The sequence below is a fragment of the Arachis stenosperma genome, chromosome 3 (assembly GCF_014773155.1).
Source record: "Arachis stenosperma cultivar V10309 chromosome 3, arast.V10309.gnm1.PFL2, whole genome shotgun sequence".
NCBI lineage: Eukaryota > Viridiplantae > Streptophyta > Magnoliopsida > Fabales > Fabaceae > Arachis > Arachis stenosperma.
The window spans coordinates 6,417,279-6,435,986 of record NC_080379.1 but is presented as its reverse complement, the minus strand read 5'-3'; the positions used below and the strand labels follow the sequence as shown (position 1 = coordinate 6,435,986).

The following is an 18,708-nucleotide window of genomic DNA, read 5'->3' as shown; positions in this document are numbered from 1 at the left end:
GGCATACAAGCCTCTAAAGCCCTTTTCATTGATGCACACTGATCGGTGAGAAACCCTTTCGGAGCGTTTCCTCCCATGCAACGAAGCCAGCATTGAAATAACCAGTTAAATGATTCAATTTCTTCGTTCTTCATCAAAGAGCATTCGAGAAGTGTTGACTGACCGTGGTGATTCACCCCGACAAAAGAACCACAGACCAAATTATACCTAAAACAAATTACCATGGTCCAGAATGCAAAATCATTAGGTACACCCCAACAAATGCTTAGAATACACCCAATAAAACAGCCAATATACACCTCTGCTGCGGATTCGTAAAAATAAATTAATTTAGCATCATAAACAGGGACAGTTTGTTACCTGTTTGTATTGTAGGTGGTGTCGAATGAAATGACGTCTCCGAAATACTCAAAGGCGGCTCTGCTTCTTGCATCGGCCCAAAAAGCCAGCTTAATCGATTGATCCTCCTCGAGTTCGAGCTCAAAAAAGAAATTCGGATTCTTCTCTTTCATTCTTAAGAAATATTTCCCGAATTCCTTTGCATCTTCTTGTTCGGAAACATTCCGCACTTCCCTGGTAATGTAATTCCTCACGTCCTTTTCGATAAAATTTAACTCGCGGTGACCACCGGCAACCGCAACAAATGATTGGTAGGTTTTGCTTGGTCTGATACCGGCCTCCTCGTTATTCTCTATTGTACGACGAATAGACATGCTTAGTTCCCTGTGCTGTTTGAGCATCTCTGCTTTGCTTGGACAGCAGGGGTGTGAATGATCCAGCACAACCTTTGAAATGATCCAAGCACCGACATCCTTCAATGTGTGTATATAAATTCTTGCAGGACAGTTTAAACCAGCTGTCGGATTGGTCTTCTCGGTCGGAGATATTTTAGATTTTTATTTTCCCTCTCTGCTACATGTAATCAGTTGATTCTTAATCTCGTTTCCCTTCCTATTTGTGCACCGAACTCTTGTAGAGAAACCTGCAGCCTTGGCGTAGTTCCTGTAAAATTTTCCAGCATCTTCAAGGGTGGTAAAGGTCATTCCAACCTTCGGAACAAGCTCGTCATCAACAACCGAGAGAGGCTGCACAATACACCGTGTCAGAACTGTGAATACACCCATAGATATCATTCAAATACACCCAATCATGTCTAATATGATACACCCGAACCGCAACAACTCAACTACAGAATGACCTTTAAAGCCATAAACTGTAAATACTCAGGCTGCAGAATACACCATGTCAAAAACTAAAAACACACCCAATCATGTCTGATATAATACACCTGAACAACAACAACTCAATTAAAATAACAAAAAACCAGTAAAGTGTAGATACACCCACACTTCTAGCTAAAATACACCCAAAGAAGAATTGATCTACACGCGAGCGTCTGCTATAAATTCCAGGTAATTAATCACAACTAATACATTGAATGGACAGATTCATGTTAACGTGTTACTTTCACAGTCAATGTTCAACAATTTTTCAACTACACAATGCTATACAAATTACTGAAAGAAAAATCATACTAATCTTATGTAAATCAAACCTCAGGAACTTCGTTAGATTCAAATTCATAATCCACTTCGCCTGGATTCAGCTGACAATCTGAGGTTGAATGATCCATTATCTTCAAAACGAGTTCAAACTTTGATTTCAGAAAACAACAAATCAAAATAGAAAACGAAGGTCGAGTTGCAGAGAGAGAAAAACGTAACGTAAACGAAGAACATACCAGTGAGAAAAGGACAGGAAAAGAACGATGGAGAAGAAGGAGGGAAGACGCGCGAGAAGAAGAACAACCAAATCTCAAAATATCGAAAATGAAGAAGGAAACAAATATTTTAAATTTGGTAGTTAGATATACGCGGGATGTTATATAGCGCGTGTAATCAACGTACGTGGAGCAGCGCGTATTTGTTTAATGAACTTGTAAAGCATACAAGCCCTAATGGCTTGTATGCAGAGCTTTTCCGTAAAAAATATTAATCATAGGAACTAATAATACTCCTTGGATTTTTTTTAAATTAAAAGTGAGACTCAAATTCACAACTTTAAATAAATATAGAAAAAAATTATACCATTTGAATACTCCTTTGATTTTTCACGTAGCATAAATGATAAAATAATTTTTGAAAATACATAAAATGAAAATATTGCAATTTCCAATGAATCAATTGACAGTTGACAGTTAGTCAGGTAACGCCACTTCCTTCTCCTTCCGAATTCCCTGTACTCTGAACAGTTCCAATCAGCTTACGCTTCATTTGGGCATCGAAGCGGAACCCTAAAATTCTAAGGTATGGTGAAGCCAACGTTCTCTTTTTTCCTTGTCTCCGTGCAAATTTTACTTCTTACTAATTTGGAGTTTCTTCGCCCCTTCCGAAACCTATTTTAAATGTCAAACAACACTGTTCTGCGAAACCCTATTTCCCCCAAATTGAAGTTGTTAACACTATTTTGCTACTAATTCCACGGGTAAATCTTAATTTCACTGTAAATTTGCTTATTTTTTGTTTTTCACAATCTTCAAAAACAAAATCACCATGCTTGCTGTGTGCTGGAAATTTGGTGTATTCTGTGTCGGTGATTCAATTATTGTTCCTGCTTGATTGTAACCTAAAAATGCTTTCTCTCTTTGATAATAGGAATGCATACTTCTGTTGAGGGAATTAAACGTCAGTTACCGTCATGGATGGTGAAGAAGGTTGGTACCAATCATGTGAGTAACTCTGACAATGTTGGTGAAACTACTTGTTCTGTGGACAAAGGGGACGTAGCTACAGAGAATGGCGGAAATCGTAAAACTCAAAAGGAAAAGGAAAATGCAGAGATAGATCACAACAGGGGAGCTTCAAAGAGGAAATCAAACTTAAATGCAAAGGGTGAAGCTAAGAGAAAAAGAAAATCAAGCCAAGGTGATGGAAGCAGCGGTAGTACCATTCAAAAGAAGAACAATAAAGGCAATGGACCAATGGATCAAGCTCGTAAGTCATCTAGAAAGAAATGCCGAAATTTAGAGGATCATAGACGTGATAGTACTGATGTAATTCCAGGTCAAGCATCTGATGATGAAAATGATCTGGAGTTGACGGTGGATGATTTAATGACCATAGCAGAACAGGTAATTTTCTTCTCTGTTAAGATTGATGGAGAAAATTTATGTGTTTTGAAAGTTTGCTCAAGTAATCTAAATAGAAATATGTTCACCATTTTCGTCATCATAATAGAGCATTCAAACTATTGTCATGTGCATGCAGTATGTCAAAGAACATGAATACAAGAAGAGGCAAGAAAAATCCAATAGACAGGGTGAATCAAAATCTCAAATTCCAACTAAAAGTGAACCAGGCAGTGCTCTTGATTCCTGTTGCAAGAACACAAAAACACCTAGTTCTTCAAGGGAAACTCTCTGTGGTTCCACTCGACCTGGTAAATTAATTACTACAAGCACTTTTCAACAAGTTAATCCTGCTAAAGAATTTCTGGAGATGTACTTTGGTTTCAAACCCCTCGAGAAGGAGGAAGAAAAGCAATCTGTTGTACATAACTTAGAATTTACCTATGAGTGCACTAGACAAAGTCAAGATGATCATGTTGGAGAAGAAGTGGTCCCCTTGACGAAGAAAAGAAGCACTTTGAAAGACAAGGTTGCAATGTTTCTTGACTAAAACCTGTTAAATCATTCGAGAAGTTACGTTTTATCCTAGATTGGTTGTAAGTCAATCATTTTTGCTAGGGTGTAAAGCTCCTCGTACCTCAAATTCTGATACAATGTATTTGAAATGCTAAACACTCATCGCTAGGGGACACAACAGTAAAGCATTTACTTTGACACATCATGAGGCAATAGGTTGTTAGATGCATCTATTGTATAGATTACATTGTACATTATCATCAGCTCAACCGTAGAAGATAAGTGAACACATAATAAACATATGAGCTCTTGTTTTTCTGTCATCTATAGAGAACTTATAGTTTATATTGATCCTATATGATTAACTTTAATAATTGCAATGACTGTGGAATATGCATGTTTCTGGTTGATTATTATACAGTTCTTACCTAGTTCAGATTAGTTAATTATCAATGGAGGAGTCTTCTTGTGAATTTTTCTATATTTTGACATATAATTTAATAATAAGAGATTGGAACAATTACATCAATAGTATGTTCGGTCTATCTCATTGATAAAGTGGGGTTTAGTTCTGTTTGGCTAACTTTAGACCTTTATCTAAATTATATTTAGAGTCATAGCCAGTGAAAGGAGGACCATGTGTTGGGGTAGAGTGCTTTCTGTAGTGCCTTAAGTGCAAAAGCAAAATCTATTTGCATATACATGCTTTGGAACAAGACTTATCTCAGACTTTACATATGATATTGGCTCTTTTGTTTTGATGATTTTGCATGAATATGATCATGTTCTTTATAGCTCTATGTAATCAGATTATCTAATTTTCATTTTCTATGCCTTTGTATGCATTTTGTCTGCTACCTGCAACACCTGCTCTTGAGTAGAACAAACAACCAAACCTCTCTCTGTCTCTACAATTTCTATTTGAGTTTTGTCTCTCATATAGCTTTAGAGATCTGAATACCACTCTCACATTGGATAACTTTATGTTGGGTGCACGATCATTCAATCGTCTTTACTTGATACAAAGTACATCCATATTTGTTTAAGAGATGTTAATATAAAATAGGAAAGGATAAAACTATGTTGTTCTGGTGCTTCTACTTGGATGCATTGTAAGCACTGCTTACTCTGTTTTTTTTTTTTTTTTTCATTACATATTATATACCTGGACAGAAAAGCTTATTTAGGAATAAAAAATATTGGAACTGCCCATTTTCTCTAGTGCTTTGTTGGTTGTCCTAATTGTATGTTAAAGAAGAAATCTTGATAGTCCAATTTTGTGTCCTATGTTCTTGACATCTTCCTGAATTCGGTGTCTGTATTCTCCAAATGTGAATTTCCTGTATAAAGAAGGTTTCCTGTAGCCATTTATTATCGTACTGTAAGAAGGGCATAGGAAGTATGCTATGGAATATCTATCCATTTTGTCATTTGCCACTACCTTGTGCTCCACACTTTTGTACACGTCATTGCTCCATGCCTGTATTTGGATTTCCAAAATGAAAGCCATTGTTAGTGAATGAATCCATTAATATATTGACCATATAATAATTCTTTTCTTTTCTTTTCTTTTTTCTATAGCCAAGGGTAGTATTATTAGAGAATTGATGTGAAAATTTGAATACGCATGCATCTTTGGCACTAGGGGTTGTATCAATACCCATTTTGTGTTCAGCAATCATTCTATTATTGAATATGTTGGAGAGTAATTAAGCCGGTTCACTTTAGGTTTCTTTCAATTTTAATTCTTAGCCTTCAAAAGAGACATAGTTTATTTAAAGACAAAGGTATTAATGTATTATAAGTAATAGGTGGCCCATTTTATTCTTGTCAAAGGATGAATTATAGATTCTTTGACTCTTGTGCATATAATAGAGAAAAAGTTGGCATGTGTCGTGTTTAGTTCTAGTATTATTATATAACTTTCTTATTGGTAGTTGGTCATACTATTTAAGAATGATATATATGTTAAAAATGATTGATTGAAAGTGAAAGGAAGCTACTGGCAGTAACAAAATAGAGTAACTATGGTTACTTGAATAGTTTCAATAATACCTAATAATTCCATATAAGTTTTTACCTGAAAAAGGTCACCGATGTTAACAATTAGAGCATCTGGATTTGGTTTTACAGCAACCCATTTGGAATCTTTCATGAGTTGGAGGCCACCAACTTGATCTTGATAAAGGATTGTAAGGAAATCACTGTCAGTATGAGGTACTAATCCAAAAATTTCATCTTGGGATTTTGGGCATGATGGATAGTGATTTAATCTCAGAAAGCATGTGCTTGCATCACAGAGTTTTTCAATTGCATCATTTGGGTAGCCCAAGTTTTCTGCTAGAATGCTTGCTAATAATCTAGAAACTTTTAACATAGCTGGTGCAAATTCATTGATTGCTTCCCTGCATCCAAAAGTTAGAAACAAACAAATTAAGTTGCAGTTCCTAAACGTGAGATCATGCATGATGCATGTGCAATAATTCTATTGTCCCATTGTTAAATTGTTATCTGAATTCTGGTTGGTTCCAAACTATTATTTTACTCGAGAGGGACCCGTGCATGTACAACAATAAATTTTTGAAAGCCAACCTGTCAAGATATGGAATAACTGATTCTAGTAGTTATCATTCACTCATTCTACATATTCTAATAAATTTTTGAATTGGTTCTTAAACCTCAAATAACTATCATCATAATGCAAGGAGTTAGAAGAGAAAGTTACACTTCCATCATGTGATTTTGGTCATGGTTGGTGTCTTTCCTATGCATGGCTTGACTGATAAAAAAACTATCATAATTCTTCCAAATTTTCCATTTACATTCTTTTGACTCTGTAGTAAACTAGCAATGCTTGTGCATACCAGTGCTAAGTTGATTTAAGTGATGTGACACTTATTTTCCTTAATCAAAGTTTAGAGTTTTCAGCCTTTTGGATGGAAAAACTAGAAAGATTTTCAACTAAAATACAGGATTGTCAAATATCTAAGGCTCTAACCAACATCAATTCTTTTATTCTCGAATCGGAGCTTTGAGAAGGTATTAAGAAAACCATGTTGAGAAGGAAGATTATAAGTCACCAAAAGCAATATACAAAAGAGTGATATATATACCTTAAAGAAGTGAATTCACCCCAGGAAGCTGCATTAGAAATCTTGGTGAGAGGAATGTGAAAGGCTTCTGACCAAGAAAACTGGTTTGAGCGAGTAGCTGTTGGTGTTCCCCATCTGTAAGGATTGTTCAGAATCTCACAAGTGACCTTCCTGTCAAAGGGTACCTTAAACAACTTCATTTGCTCTTCCTTCATGTTCCTCAGTAGCTCAGTGCTTATTCCATGGTTTACTACTTGGAAGAATCCCCATTCTGATGCTGCCTTGCATATTGCTGCAGTGCAAGCCACTCTTTCTGTGGCATTACAACTTTCAAGACCACTAAGGTCTATCAGTGGAAGCTCACATTCATCCACTATAGGATCATTGTGAATTTCAAAAGTTCTATTATTGTTCTTGTTATTATTAGCATGTTGGAGTTTGGCAGATTTCCTTAGAAGTGCTTGATAATGGTGCAAGAGTGGAGGGTTTGAATCTATCATCATTGTTGCACCTATTGGCTATAGCTAACTTAGTTGTTTTTGTATTGGGGTGAGTGTGATGACAAGTAGTAGTAGAAGAAGGAAGAAAAACCTATTGGAGACTAAGTTGATAAATGCATTTATAAGGTGGATTGGAGAATAGGGACAAGAGTACGTGCTCTAGAAAAGGAGAAAAAAGAATTCATGTTATTTGAGTATATTTAATTCATATTTTAAAATATTTATAATTACTTATATTTCTGTTTTCTATATGACTTTTAACCACCACAGATTAAAACGTGAGATTAAAATGATAATATTCTAGTAATTTTATTCATTTTGAACAAAATTACCTTTTACAAAAGAATACATATATGATTTAGACTAAAAAAAAACTTTTAACATCTTAAATATTTGGTAAAAATTCACACATATTTGTTTCATGTAAAATTAATAATTAAAAATTATTAAATAATTTAATATATTTAATTAAATTATTATCTGATAATTTTCGATGATTAACTTCAGACGAATACAATTATGTTTAAATTTCTATCTAAATATTTGTCTAAGGTATGAAATGGACAAACACTGAGGACAAACCGGACTCTGGAGGCCTTGACATTTGTCAGAGAGACAGCCAAGTGTTGAATGATACTCAAAAAAAGTGTAAATTCTAAAGGTCATAGCAAAAAGAAAAATATATATATAGTTGGCAAATATGAACGAACGAGGATTCAAACGAACCTAACTTAATATTTTGACTTAAGAGACATAAAATGAAAGAAATAGATCCCACGGTTGGAAAGAAACCTTTATGGTCAGCATTATATATAGAGTATACTATAGAGTATAGACCCTTAAGTTACAATGAATATTGAATGTTTTATAGGATATTAGGTTGTATACACTTTTGACTTGTATTTTATTTTTAAGAGTAATAGACACAAAACATGATTGCTTGCCAAACAGGATATTCCACCAAAAGTGCATAAAGATAAATAGCAAATGCTCATTGGGTGGTTGATCTGTCCTAAATGTCTTACATTGTATGTAGTATTCTTCAATGTCCAACGAAATTTGGTGCTATCTTAATGGCATTATGTCTTACCTTTGTCTTCATTCTTTATTGTCTTTGCATCTATTTGCCGAAATCACTGCTAATTGCAATATGTCTAGTCTCTCGTGATGATCATCTCTATAGTTATACAATTAGTTTTCTCAATTTGAAAACTCTCATTAGGGTAAACACTTGCATAGATAGAAAATATAGTTAAGGAAAATACCCATGAGATATTCTATTGTGAGAATAAGGTGACATTATTGTTTTAACAACCACTTTCATAATAACTTGTAAATATTTCTTACCACTGTAATAACCGCTAACAAATAGATTATTACATGTACAAAGACAGAATAAAATTTGAATTATCTGATATATGTTTTAGTGAATAATAAGTAAGCTAATCACTTAACTAACTCAAGTTGACTCGATAAAAATTTTATTTATATTGCTTTAACTATATAACTAATCGTGTCAAATGGTATGAGGAAGGTAAATAGGAGAATCTAGTAATGATACAAGTAGGTCATTGCTTTTAGAAGACTAGATATTATGTTCAATTTAGGATAAAGTACTATTTTGATCTTTAGTGTTTGGGTCAAATCCTAATTTGGTCCTTAACGTTTCAAGCGTTCAATTTCAATCTTAAAAAGTTTTAAACAAGTTCAATGTGGTCCTATCATTAAATTTGATCCTAATAATTAACGAAATGATTGATGTGGATGTTAATAATGTTAATAGTTAAGTCATATATTCTTTCATATGTTAAAAAAATATAACTAAAATTTTCATGTAACACTTCTCAATTTTCTTTTTGTACAAAATTTCAAAATCCTAACAATCAATCATCAACGTTTCAAAATTAAAAGAAAAACTTATATTAGTAATAGTTGGTGGATCGATTTTATTTATATACTGAAATCGAATGCTATTAGCTCTTTAATATACAAATTGTTTGTGTTAACTTTAATGGTGAAAAACATTGAACCTGTTTAAAACTTTTTTAGTATTGAAATTGGGCGTTTGAAAGTTTTGTAGACTGAAATAAGACATTTGAAACGTTAGTGACTAAATTAAAATATTGGAGAGCAAAATAATACTTTACTCTTCAATTTATTTTATAATGGACAAAAAAAATTTCAAGATAAATATATATTCTTTATTGAAAAAATAAGCTATTTGATTTTATTTATAAATATATTTGTATATAATATCTTAATATTTTAAGCATTTAATTTTGATACACAAACAAACAGGGTAAAAAATGTTAAAAAGTGAGTTTTAAAAATTGATTGCATTTATTGATGTAACACTGTAAGATTAGTTGTGTACGTAATATTCTACTGTGCATAAAAATTAAATTCTAACACTGGTAAAAAGGATTAAAAGTTTAAAACTTAATTCATTCTTTCACAAAGTATTTCCTATCCATAGCATACAGTCTAATATGACTTTGGTCTTTTTTTAATATATTATAAATATAACAATTCTACCAAGATTGAAAGTTGATCCATCTTAGAAGTATAGGGCTCTAGGCATAAACTTAGCTAATTAGGAGGTCTAGACTTTTTATTTATACTAGATTGGATAATGATTTGTGAAACCTGTGTGAGATTAGACTTGATAAGAGTCAACACCTATAAATGAGTGAAGTCCTAAAGATATATATCTTATGTTATATGTTTTACTTTAAAAGCTTAAAAAGCAAAACCTCCTTTTGTACCTATAAATCTTCAACAGTTGGAATTTCTCAAGGCCTGAATTCCCTTTGCCACTTCTCTTGTTCATAATTCATGCCAATAAGTATTTTGAATTTGGAATCAATCTCTCTTAGGTCTTGAGAGAGTAGAAGCATCACTCTTTCATGGTAATAAATTTTTCTACTCTTTATTAGTGGCACTTTAGTTATAACACCAATGGCACTTAATTGATGCTTTTTTGAAAAAATATTATTATTATCATTATTTATTCAACAGGGCCGGTTGTTGGTTACATGAATAAGTTGAATTGAACAAAGAATCGCATGATGTGATGCCTCACACGTTCCAATAGTTTGTCAACCTCCAAATTATTTAACAAATTCAGACCCAAATAGAAAAATTGATTTACTCCACAAATGTGTATGTTGATAATTTTGTATACTTAGATGCAAAAGTATTTTAAAATACACTGATCTAAAAAAATGCATAAAATTCTAGATAAGTTATTAGATGCACTATGTACATATAAATGATATGGCAAACCAGTAAATATAAATATGGCTGCACCTAATTAAATAAAGTATTTTTTTTTCCAAAACTACTTTTAGTACTTTAATTGGTATCAGAGCACGCACTGATCAGAGGAATATAAAGTCCATTATATTTGTGGCATGCTATGCTTAATTAAAATGCATGCTCCACTTAAGGAACAGAATTAAAGGATACTTTAATCTTTTCCTAACTACTAGAGTACCAGTCTAAAGCATAACCTAATTATTTTAATATATAAATATAAACAATAGAAGAGGCCTGCACCCTTTTGAGTAAAGTTCTGAAATATTATATTGCAAGCATCAATTAAACTATTTGAAGATCCATCCCCCTCAAGAAGGAATCTGTTACCAACTTGATTCTTTAATGTACAATAAATAATGAACAAGTAATGCAAATAATGATATTTCCATTGCAATGCAAACTAGCATATAATCATAGATCTACAATAATTCCTCCTACACATACCAATAATACTATGAAAAACAATAAGGGTTGCATTGAGTTCAAGCCATTGTTATATTAAATGCTTTCCTATTTTCAATTTTTTGCAAGGAGAAATGTTTCTTATTTATACAACAGCAGTTCCAGGTTTCCCTTCAAACAAAAAATATAAACCAGAAAGCAGTGAGATCAAAGATGATGGTGGATTAGAGACTCTTGAGATTGTGCAGATTCAGTGATGCCCTGGCTCCTCAATCGCATTCAGCACCACCACGCTCGAAGCGTAGGCTTCCGCGTAAAAAATGCCAATCTCTTCTACACTGAGGCAATCTTGATGGAGTCAGCAATTTGTCCTCTTGAATTGCTAATACATAAACCAATCAAGTTCTATAATTTATTTATTTATACATTATTATATTCTATGCTTCAAAACTTCACATAACAAACTAGGTAATTTAGCTAAATCATCATATCATAAAGTGGTTGCTATACTTTCTTCTTTTTATTCATTTCCTTCCTTTCATATTTATTGCTATTTATATTCTCTGTGGACAATTGATTTTAATTAATCATGTGCTTGAAAATATAAAACAAAACAGACATAAACAAAAGGAAGCATGGTTATACATATATAAAATACTAGAAATTGAAGAGCCTACCTAAGTTCTATCAGGTAAAATAATACTAACAAGATCATCGTTAATGGTGACGTTCAGCGGTGGCATTTGACTCATAATCCCAGGCATCTCTCTCATGCTGCACAAACTTTATTAGTGAGATTTCACAAAGATTATATACATCGATTACAAGTACAACATGAAAATGAAGATGAAGATGAAGATGAAGATGAAAACTAAAATGAATTAGTGTATTAATCAAGTCCTATTCAGAGGATTCACATACTCATTAAGAATTGAACAAATGTTGTGCCTTGTGTGGCAAAAGAGATCAATGTTATCCTGCAACTGTTTATCAAAGAACACTATCATTATTGCAGCATGGATTCAGAAAACAACATTATGTACATCACATGAGAATGTAAACAAAAGTCACATGAAAGGAAAATAAATCCAAAAGCATAAAACCACTTGCATATAAATTCATGCTTAATTCATATTACACAAATAACAAGTATTTAGTCTTTTCCCATAGTAATTTCTAATAAGCTTAAGCTCTAATAACAGCTATATATTAGAATCAAGGAGAGAGAGAGAGAGAGAGAGAGAGAGAGAGAGAGTTCATGGCTAAGGTGTTCCATGAAAAACAACTTTTGACGCCATATGTGAATGTGATGATTTCTTTTACTTAACATTTTCATCTTTCCTAAACATGATATCAATCAATTATCCATGAAAAAAACCTTGGTTGGTGAAATGCCACAAATTTATATTTTAGACATTGAACTAGTTAGTAACATGGTTTAAGATTATAAATATTTGCAAAGAGCTGCAACTATTTATAATCAGCAATAAAACAATAGAATGGTTCGGTTGAGCAGTTCACCTTGTAACTAGACAAATTGTTTGTGATTTGATTAAATGCTTGAGCATTCTGCTCCATGAGTTTCCTCAAAGGACCACAAATTCCTGATAGTACACAAGGAAGAAAGCACTGGATGAAATAAGGACAATGATCCCCCGTGACATTAAAAGCTGGGGTCAGGGCAAGAATCTGATATTACATAACCAAGTACAATAAATAAGTAAATAAAGAATAACCAAACCAAAAGAATAGTTTCTTATTGTACGAAAAAACAAGGACGAAGTAAGAATATCTTGGCATTTCATTCACCAGATACAAACTAAAGGCTTACCAGAATGTTGTCTGAATATAAAAGATGACTGAACAGTAACTACAGTGAATTACACCCTAGAACACCATGAAGATATTGAATCGATAAAGAATGAGTAATATTAACAATGTGAACCCCCCCCCCCCCCCTTTTTTGTCCTTTTTTTGTTGTTTGGGGACCAACTAAAATAATGGGGACAGAAGTGGAATTTGGGGATCAAACTGTAGTCCCAAAATTTCAGGGGATCCAACGCCGCATGGGCTACTTGTGTCATACATTAATGTATTTGTACTCTCACTTTCAACTTGTAGTAAGTATAAAATTTAAAATAATTGAGTTGCAGACAATTAAGAGATGATGAGAACTTTCGCTAAGATAGTAATGATAAAAATAGAAGATATACTAACCATCATATATTATTCGTTGACTTCGGTCAGTCTGGCGTGACATGTATGTGGCCATGCTAGGGTTTAGAGCCATGTTTGTCTTCGAAGCTGAGTCCATTGGTTTATCCTGAAGAAGCATGACTTTAGACTATTGGTTCTTCAATCAACATTAGATCCTAAAGACATTGATTCAATTATCAAAACAGGAATCCTATTTATGGGATGCAACACAGCTAAAGTGTTATCACCACCATCATCATTGACAAGACAGTCAAGTTAAGCAAGTTGAGAGTACTCAAAGGAACTAATTTTCGTATAATGTACCTGTTTGGTCACAAACAACAATAACATCAATGAGGAATTTACTAATATCCCCACAATAATATCATATGTGTATGTTTGTGAATTCGGAGAAGCTTGAATCAATTCTAATGGACTAGATGTGAAAATATAGAACCATTCAGTAAAATATGGCAGTATCGGCTATCGGATACGCCTCCTATTCACTTACCTTTCTGTTATGGACCTTCTTTCCCAGATTGTGGTCTTCTGATTTCCTCCGCTTTCTCTGTGAAAAGGTTTTTGTCAGTATTTTAAGCTTCCATAATAGGACAATACAGTGCAATCACAGCATAACCACCCATCTCCCATGCATAATGATTAATGGATTACGTTCACATGGTGCAAATTTTTCATATGTTGTGGATAAAACTTCATCTACAACCCTAACATATAATCTAACCAACATGAGATGAAAAGTAACTTTCTACTACCGCAGTTGGCAATGGCAATTATGGCCACAACGCCGCTACAGCAACCATATTTGACCCAACTGCAAGTTCCATCAGCTATATTCTCTAGAAGTGTTATCCAATTGCTGGAACTGCCACCATGACTACGACCAAAATCTAAATCCCTGCCTTTAAACCACTGATAACTTACGTTGTCATAAAAATTTCTTGCATATCTAGATTTTCATAGTCATTGCAGCTATAAAAAACTACGGTAAATGAGGAATTGGGTGGCAGGAAATGAGACAACTAAATTTTGAATAGCATGAAATAATCACAACATTTTCAAGAAAACATAATGCATTGCAAATTTCAAATTTTCTTCTATACCCATGTTCAGCATAGGCATCACTAATAATGCTCAAAATACAAATATTGGAGAATCTGTTGAAAGAAAAGGTGCTTACTGTCATCCATCTACACCTCAAAGCAACATCGCGAACAGTTTTATCAGGCAATGTGGCAGCAATTTTTATGTACCTCATTATACTTGGCTCATCGGCATATCTAGTGATAAAACAGAAGAATCAAGAAAACAAGGGTTAGGAAACATAAGACTAGAACAAGCAAGACAATACTAGCACAATGACATAAGCATACTTTACAATAATGAATGTAGGACAACGAATAATGACTCAAATTCCAATCGGAACCCATATTTAGAAATTGAAGGCAGGGTTGTAATAAGAAAAACAACACAAGAACGTCAGCAAATAGAATGAGAGGCATCATGGTAGGATGACAGTATGCATATACAAGTCGCTGATACAATCATTTCATCCCTAATAACAACTTAGAAGTCTCACCACCGAAAACTATTTTCAAACCGAAATGATCTAGCAGCAAGTTACTATGCATCAATGTGACATATATTGAGGGGAGGCGGGAAGCTAAAACTAATTATTCACAACAAACAACTTACCTTGCAAGACCCTCCTCCAATTTGTACTGCTCATCAACAGACCACTCAACAGCCAATCCTGCGTCGTGCTTCAGCCCGGGGACCGAATCAAGAAGCAGCGAGGAGCCAGATGAATTACCAGCTTGACTTATGACAGGGTTGCTGGTGCTACTAATGATGGATGAATTTGGAGAATATATCATACCAGAACTACTACTCAACCCAAAATAATTTCCCATTGGAACCATCTCAGACAAGCTATTCATAGCACTAGGCTGAAATGATATTGCGTGCCTGTTCAAAGCAGAATCTAAACTTTCACTGTGAAACCCAGCGTTTGACTCTGCTGCCATCCCTTTATAAACCCTTTTTTTTCCTTTAAGAGTTGTCTCTAACGATTTACCCCTAAATCACCATAAGCTACAAGTAGTAGCTAAAAGCATTTTCATACAAATAACAAAGTCTAAACCAATTGACAAGTTCAGGGTATCTATCCAAAACCAGAATCATTTATATTCCTCACAAAAAAAGGAAGGGGAAAAAGGAAAATCCAGCAAAAATTACAGCTCAAACACCCAGCAGAACAAAAAGGTTGTTCATCAAACTACCTTACTTCAAACACATACCAGATTCATCAACCAGGAAAATTTTAAAAACCCCACGATTAAAAACACTCAAAAATCGAAACTTTAGCTCCAGAAACTCAGAAGAGTAAAAAAAAGAGAAAGGTAGAGCAACCCACAGAGAAAGGCGATGGCTGAAGTTGAAGTCCCTCCCACAGAGAGAAACCCAAATCAGTGGCCTGCAACAAAAAACGAAAAAGATGAAAACTTGAGCTTCAAAGGAGTCAATTATGGAGCAACAAAGGTGCTGCAAAGGTGGAATGATAAAAGCCCTAAGCAACAGATGGAAGAAAAAAATAAAAATTGAACGTGTCGAAACAGAACATGGGGAAGTGGATAGAGAGAGAGAAAGTGATAGAGAGAGAAAGCTGTTACCTTTCCGACTGAGAGGGCTAGTTGGTGGTGATGGGTGGCTTTTGTGGGTTTTGGGGGTTTTCTCTCACTTCAAAAATGCTATTTACTGAATCACTCACCATTTGCCATTTGATACTTTCTGGGGTTGCGGGGTACCCTTCTTTCTTTCTTTCTTTCTTTCTCTGCTTTGTGACACACTCAACACTCTCTCTCTCTCTCTCTCTCTCTCTCTCTCTCTCTCTCTGTATCTCTCTCTCAGAAGAGAGAGACAAAGAATGGCTTAACAGCTCCACCAATAAGGAAACAGATGAAGAGAAAATAAAGTAAGCAAAAAAGTTTTTATATTTTTGCAGAAAAATAAAAAAGATAATAATGGATGGTTGTGGATCTTGGAATTCAGCAACAGTGCGAATCCCAATAAGCATTTGATGCTAATCATTGTGGAGTCCACCTCTGCTTTTTTTGTTAATTTTTCCCATTTTTTTCCCTATTGAGTGTGGGATTAATAGTAGAATTACATAACACATATGTAAAAAAATATTTAATTTTTAATAAATAATTTGTTAATTATCAATAATTTAACAAATATTTGAAATTAAAATATTTTTGTTAATTTTTTAAGGGAAAAGAAAAAGAAAGGAAAAGACATAAGCAAGAAGAAGTAGACATAAGAGGAAGTGAAGCTATATATGGAGGTTGGTCAAAGTGGCAATGATCATTGTATAAGGTCTTACTTGCACTTCCCATGTTAAAACATGTGCCCTTTCACTTCATTCAACTTGGAAGAAATTCAAGCATGGAATGTGTGCAAGTGCAAGTGCAACCCAAAGAGGGAGGAGGAGGGTCACAACCAATACTTTTATTAGTTTTAGGTGGGGGAATCATTATACTTTTTAAAAAATAATTGTATTTATTTAAATATCAATTTTATTATATAAAAAATTGTGAGAGAGACAAAAAGATAGTTTTAAATCATTAAATTAAGTATTTGATTTGATATTTAATACATTAATTGTGTAAATTCAATAAGTTGGTACCAAAAATTAAGATAATAGGTAAACATAAAATATAACAATATAAGACTATATGTGTTAGTATTTATTTTTTTCATAGTGTGTTTTAACTCGTCGGATCAATAACTAATTTATTATGAATCTGAATTTTATTTAAGAGTTTGATTTTAGCCAATAAATTTATACATGCACAATGTCTTGTTTTTTTATTTATTTAGATATTATTAGTTTAGATAAAAATTAAGTTTGATAATATTATTAATTATCGAATAATATCTATTGAAAATTTAAGAAAAGAAGAAGAGAATAATTGGTAGGTCCGCATACAACAAAGCCGTATATGACATTCTTAATAGAACAAGTTAAGGTAGAAAAAAAAGTACCTGTAAACCAAAAAAAATGAATCATTTTAATACAAAAAAAAATTAAATTGGCACTAAGAATACTTTTCTTTAAATAGAAATATATCTAAATAAGGTAGTCTATTTAAAAAAAATGCACATAAAAAAATTGAAAATTTTATGCCATCCTTTCTCTTACTTTAAGTAGTACTGCTATCACCATGAGCATGCTTATTTAGGAAAATTCCGAACATTAGTGTTAGTTGAGTTACATAAGTATGACATTTTAGGAAAAGAATCAGATCTCTAAAATCTTGACAAGTAGTCGCTGCTATAGTATCCTGATATCAGTTCTAATTAAATAATTCATTCATTCATTCATTAACTAACCAATAATTTTCAGTATTATTAGTAGTAGTAGTAGTAACATTATTTTATATCTTTCAATATCTAAAAATAGTAAGTAGCACTATTTTGCTATAAAGTTTAGAGAAATGGTCTAAAAATATTTAGCAAATAATAATGGCAGACTAGGCTATGATATGGCATGATTAAATAGTTGATTGGTTAAATTAATAAGGCTAGCTTGAAAATTAAAGAGGCAATATGAATCTTAAAAAATGTATTGGGTCCAAAATGAAATGGGACCCCTAAGGTCTTGGAAGGGTATTTATTAAATAATAAAGGTGACAGCATCGCACCAATCCACCCACTCCTCCCACTAGAATCCATGACAGTGCTGTCAATGTTCATCTTGGCATTTACCTACATCCATCCTTCTGCCACTCTCTCTTTCAATTCAATCAGGCCCTTCGTTTTCCTGCACTTCTAAATTTTATTAAACAAAATATGTTCAATTATTTTAAATCATTCATACAAAATTTTATAATAGTAATTCATAAATACATAATTTTTAATTTAATAATTTTCATGAAATCATTTCTTCAAACACTTAAGTTAATAGTAGGACAGATTTACATTAATATTTATATTTTTAACATGAATTTTCATGTAATAATTTTTTGTATAAATTTTATATATAGTTATTTTTTATTTATTTTATGCTGATTTTTTATACAACAGATTAAATTTTAGATTTTTATCATAAAAGTTTTAATATCATATTATGTAAAAAATATTTTAGTATAAAGTTATTTATTTATAATTTTACTAGTATTTTAAAAGCATTTGTTGAAAAGATCACACAAGAAAAATATTAAAAAAGATGATATTTTCAGTATATTTAATATGGGTTAAGTTAGGTAACCAATAACTTTTTTGAACAACTACCAATCAAATAAAAATACACTACACTTTCAAATTACTCACCTAAAAATTGTAATATTAGAATAATCATCCGTACACCTAGTAAAATGAATATTTCGTATATTTATTGTTCACATTGTTTAATATTTTCATTATCTACTTATAATTTTCCATTTAATATATCAAACTTTTTGTTTTCGAAAAGCTGATTTGTTTTCATACAATCCTTATATTTATTATGAGTAAAGTATTGTTTTTGTCCCCAACG

General features: G+C 32.8%; 3 protein-coding genes across 8 annotated transcripts; 1 reads left to right on the top strand and 2 right to left on the bottom strand.

The window, feature by feature from the left end:
• The first annotated feature begins 2,164 nt into the window (after nucleotides 1-2,164).
• LOC130967713 (uncharacterized) lies at nucleotides 2,165-5,126 on the top strand. Its single transcript, XM_057892702.1, has 3 exons — nucleotides 2,165-2,306; nucleotides 2,655-3,130; nucleotides 3,267-5,126. The coding sequence occupies exons 2-3, from the start codon at nucleotides 2,657-2,659 to the stop codon at nucleotides 3,675-3,677; spliced, it is 885 nt and encodes a 294-aa protein (XP_057748685.1). The 5' UTR covers nucleotides 2,165-2,306; nucleotides 2,655-2,656; the 3' UTR covers nucleotides 3,678-5,126.
• On the bottom strand, nucleotides 4,893-7,290 carry LOC130967712 (gibberellin 2-beta-dioxygenase 6-like). Its single transcript, XM_057892701.1, has 3 exons — nucleotides 6,757-7,290; nucleotides 5,724-6,048; nucleotides 4,893-5,123 (listed from the first exon to the last, which is right to left on the bottom strand). Exons 1-3 carry the CDS (start codon nucleotides 7,236-7,238, stop codon nucleotides 4,893-4,895), a joined length of 1,038 nt encoding a protein of 345 aa, XP_057748684.1. The 5' UTR covers nucleotides 7,239-7,290.
• A 3,636-nt stretch (nucleotides 7,291-10,926) lies between these two features.
• LOC130969309 (uncharacterized) lies at nucleotides 10,927-16,090 on the bottom strand. Of its 6 annotated transcripts, XM_057894974.1 has the most exons (10): nucleotides 15,842-16,088; nucleotides 15,586-15,645; nucleotides 14,865-15,137; nucleotides 14,350-14,449; nucleotides 13,663-13,719; nucleotides 13,173-13,278; nucleotides 12,477-12,559; nucleotides 11,877-11,938; nucleotides 11,633-11,729; nucleotides 10,931-11,337 (listed from the first exon to the last, which is right to left on the bottom strand). In XM_057894974.1, exons 3-9 carry the CDS (start codon nucleotides 15,107-15,109, stop codon nucleotides 11,633-11,635), a joined length of 750 nt encoding a protein of 249 aa, XP_057750957.1. In that variant the 5' UTR covers nucleotides 15,110-15,137; nucleotides 15,586-15,645; nucleotides 15,842-16,088; the 3' UTR covers nucleotides 10,931-11,337. The 6 variants fall into 6 exon arrangements, with proteins under 6 accessions (XP_057750956.1, XP_057750953.1, XP_057750954.1 ...); XM_057894973.1 differs by having other exon boundaries at nucleotides 10,927-11,337; nucleotides 11,663-11,729; nucleotides 14,865-15,645; nucleotides 15,842-16,090; XM_057894970.1 differs by having other exon boundaries at nucleotides 10,928-11,303; nucleotides 14,865-15,645; nucleotides 15,842-16,089.
• Nucleotides 16,091-18,708: the final 2,618 nt, after the last annotated feature.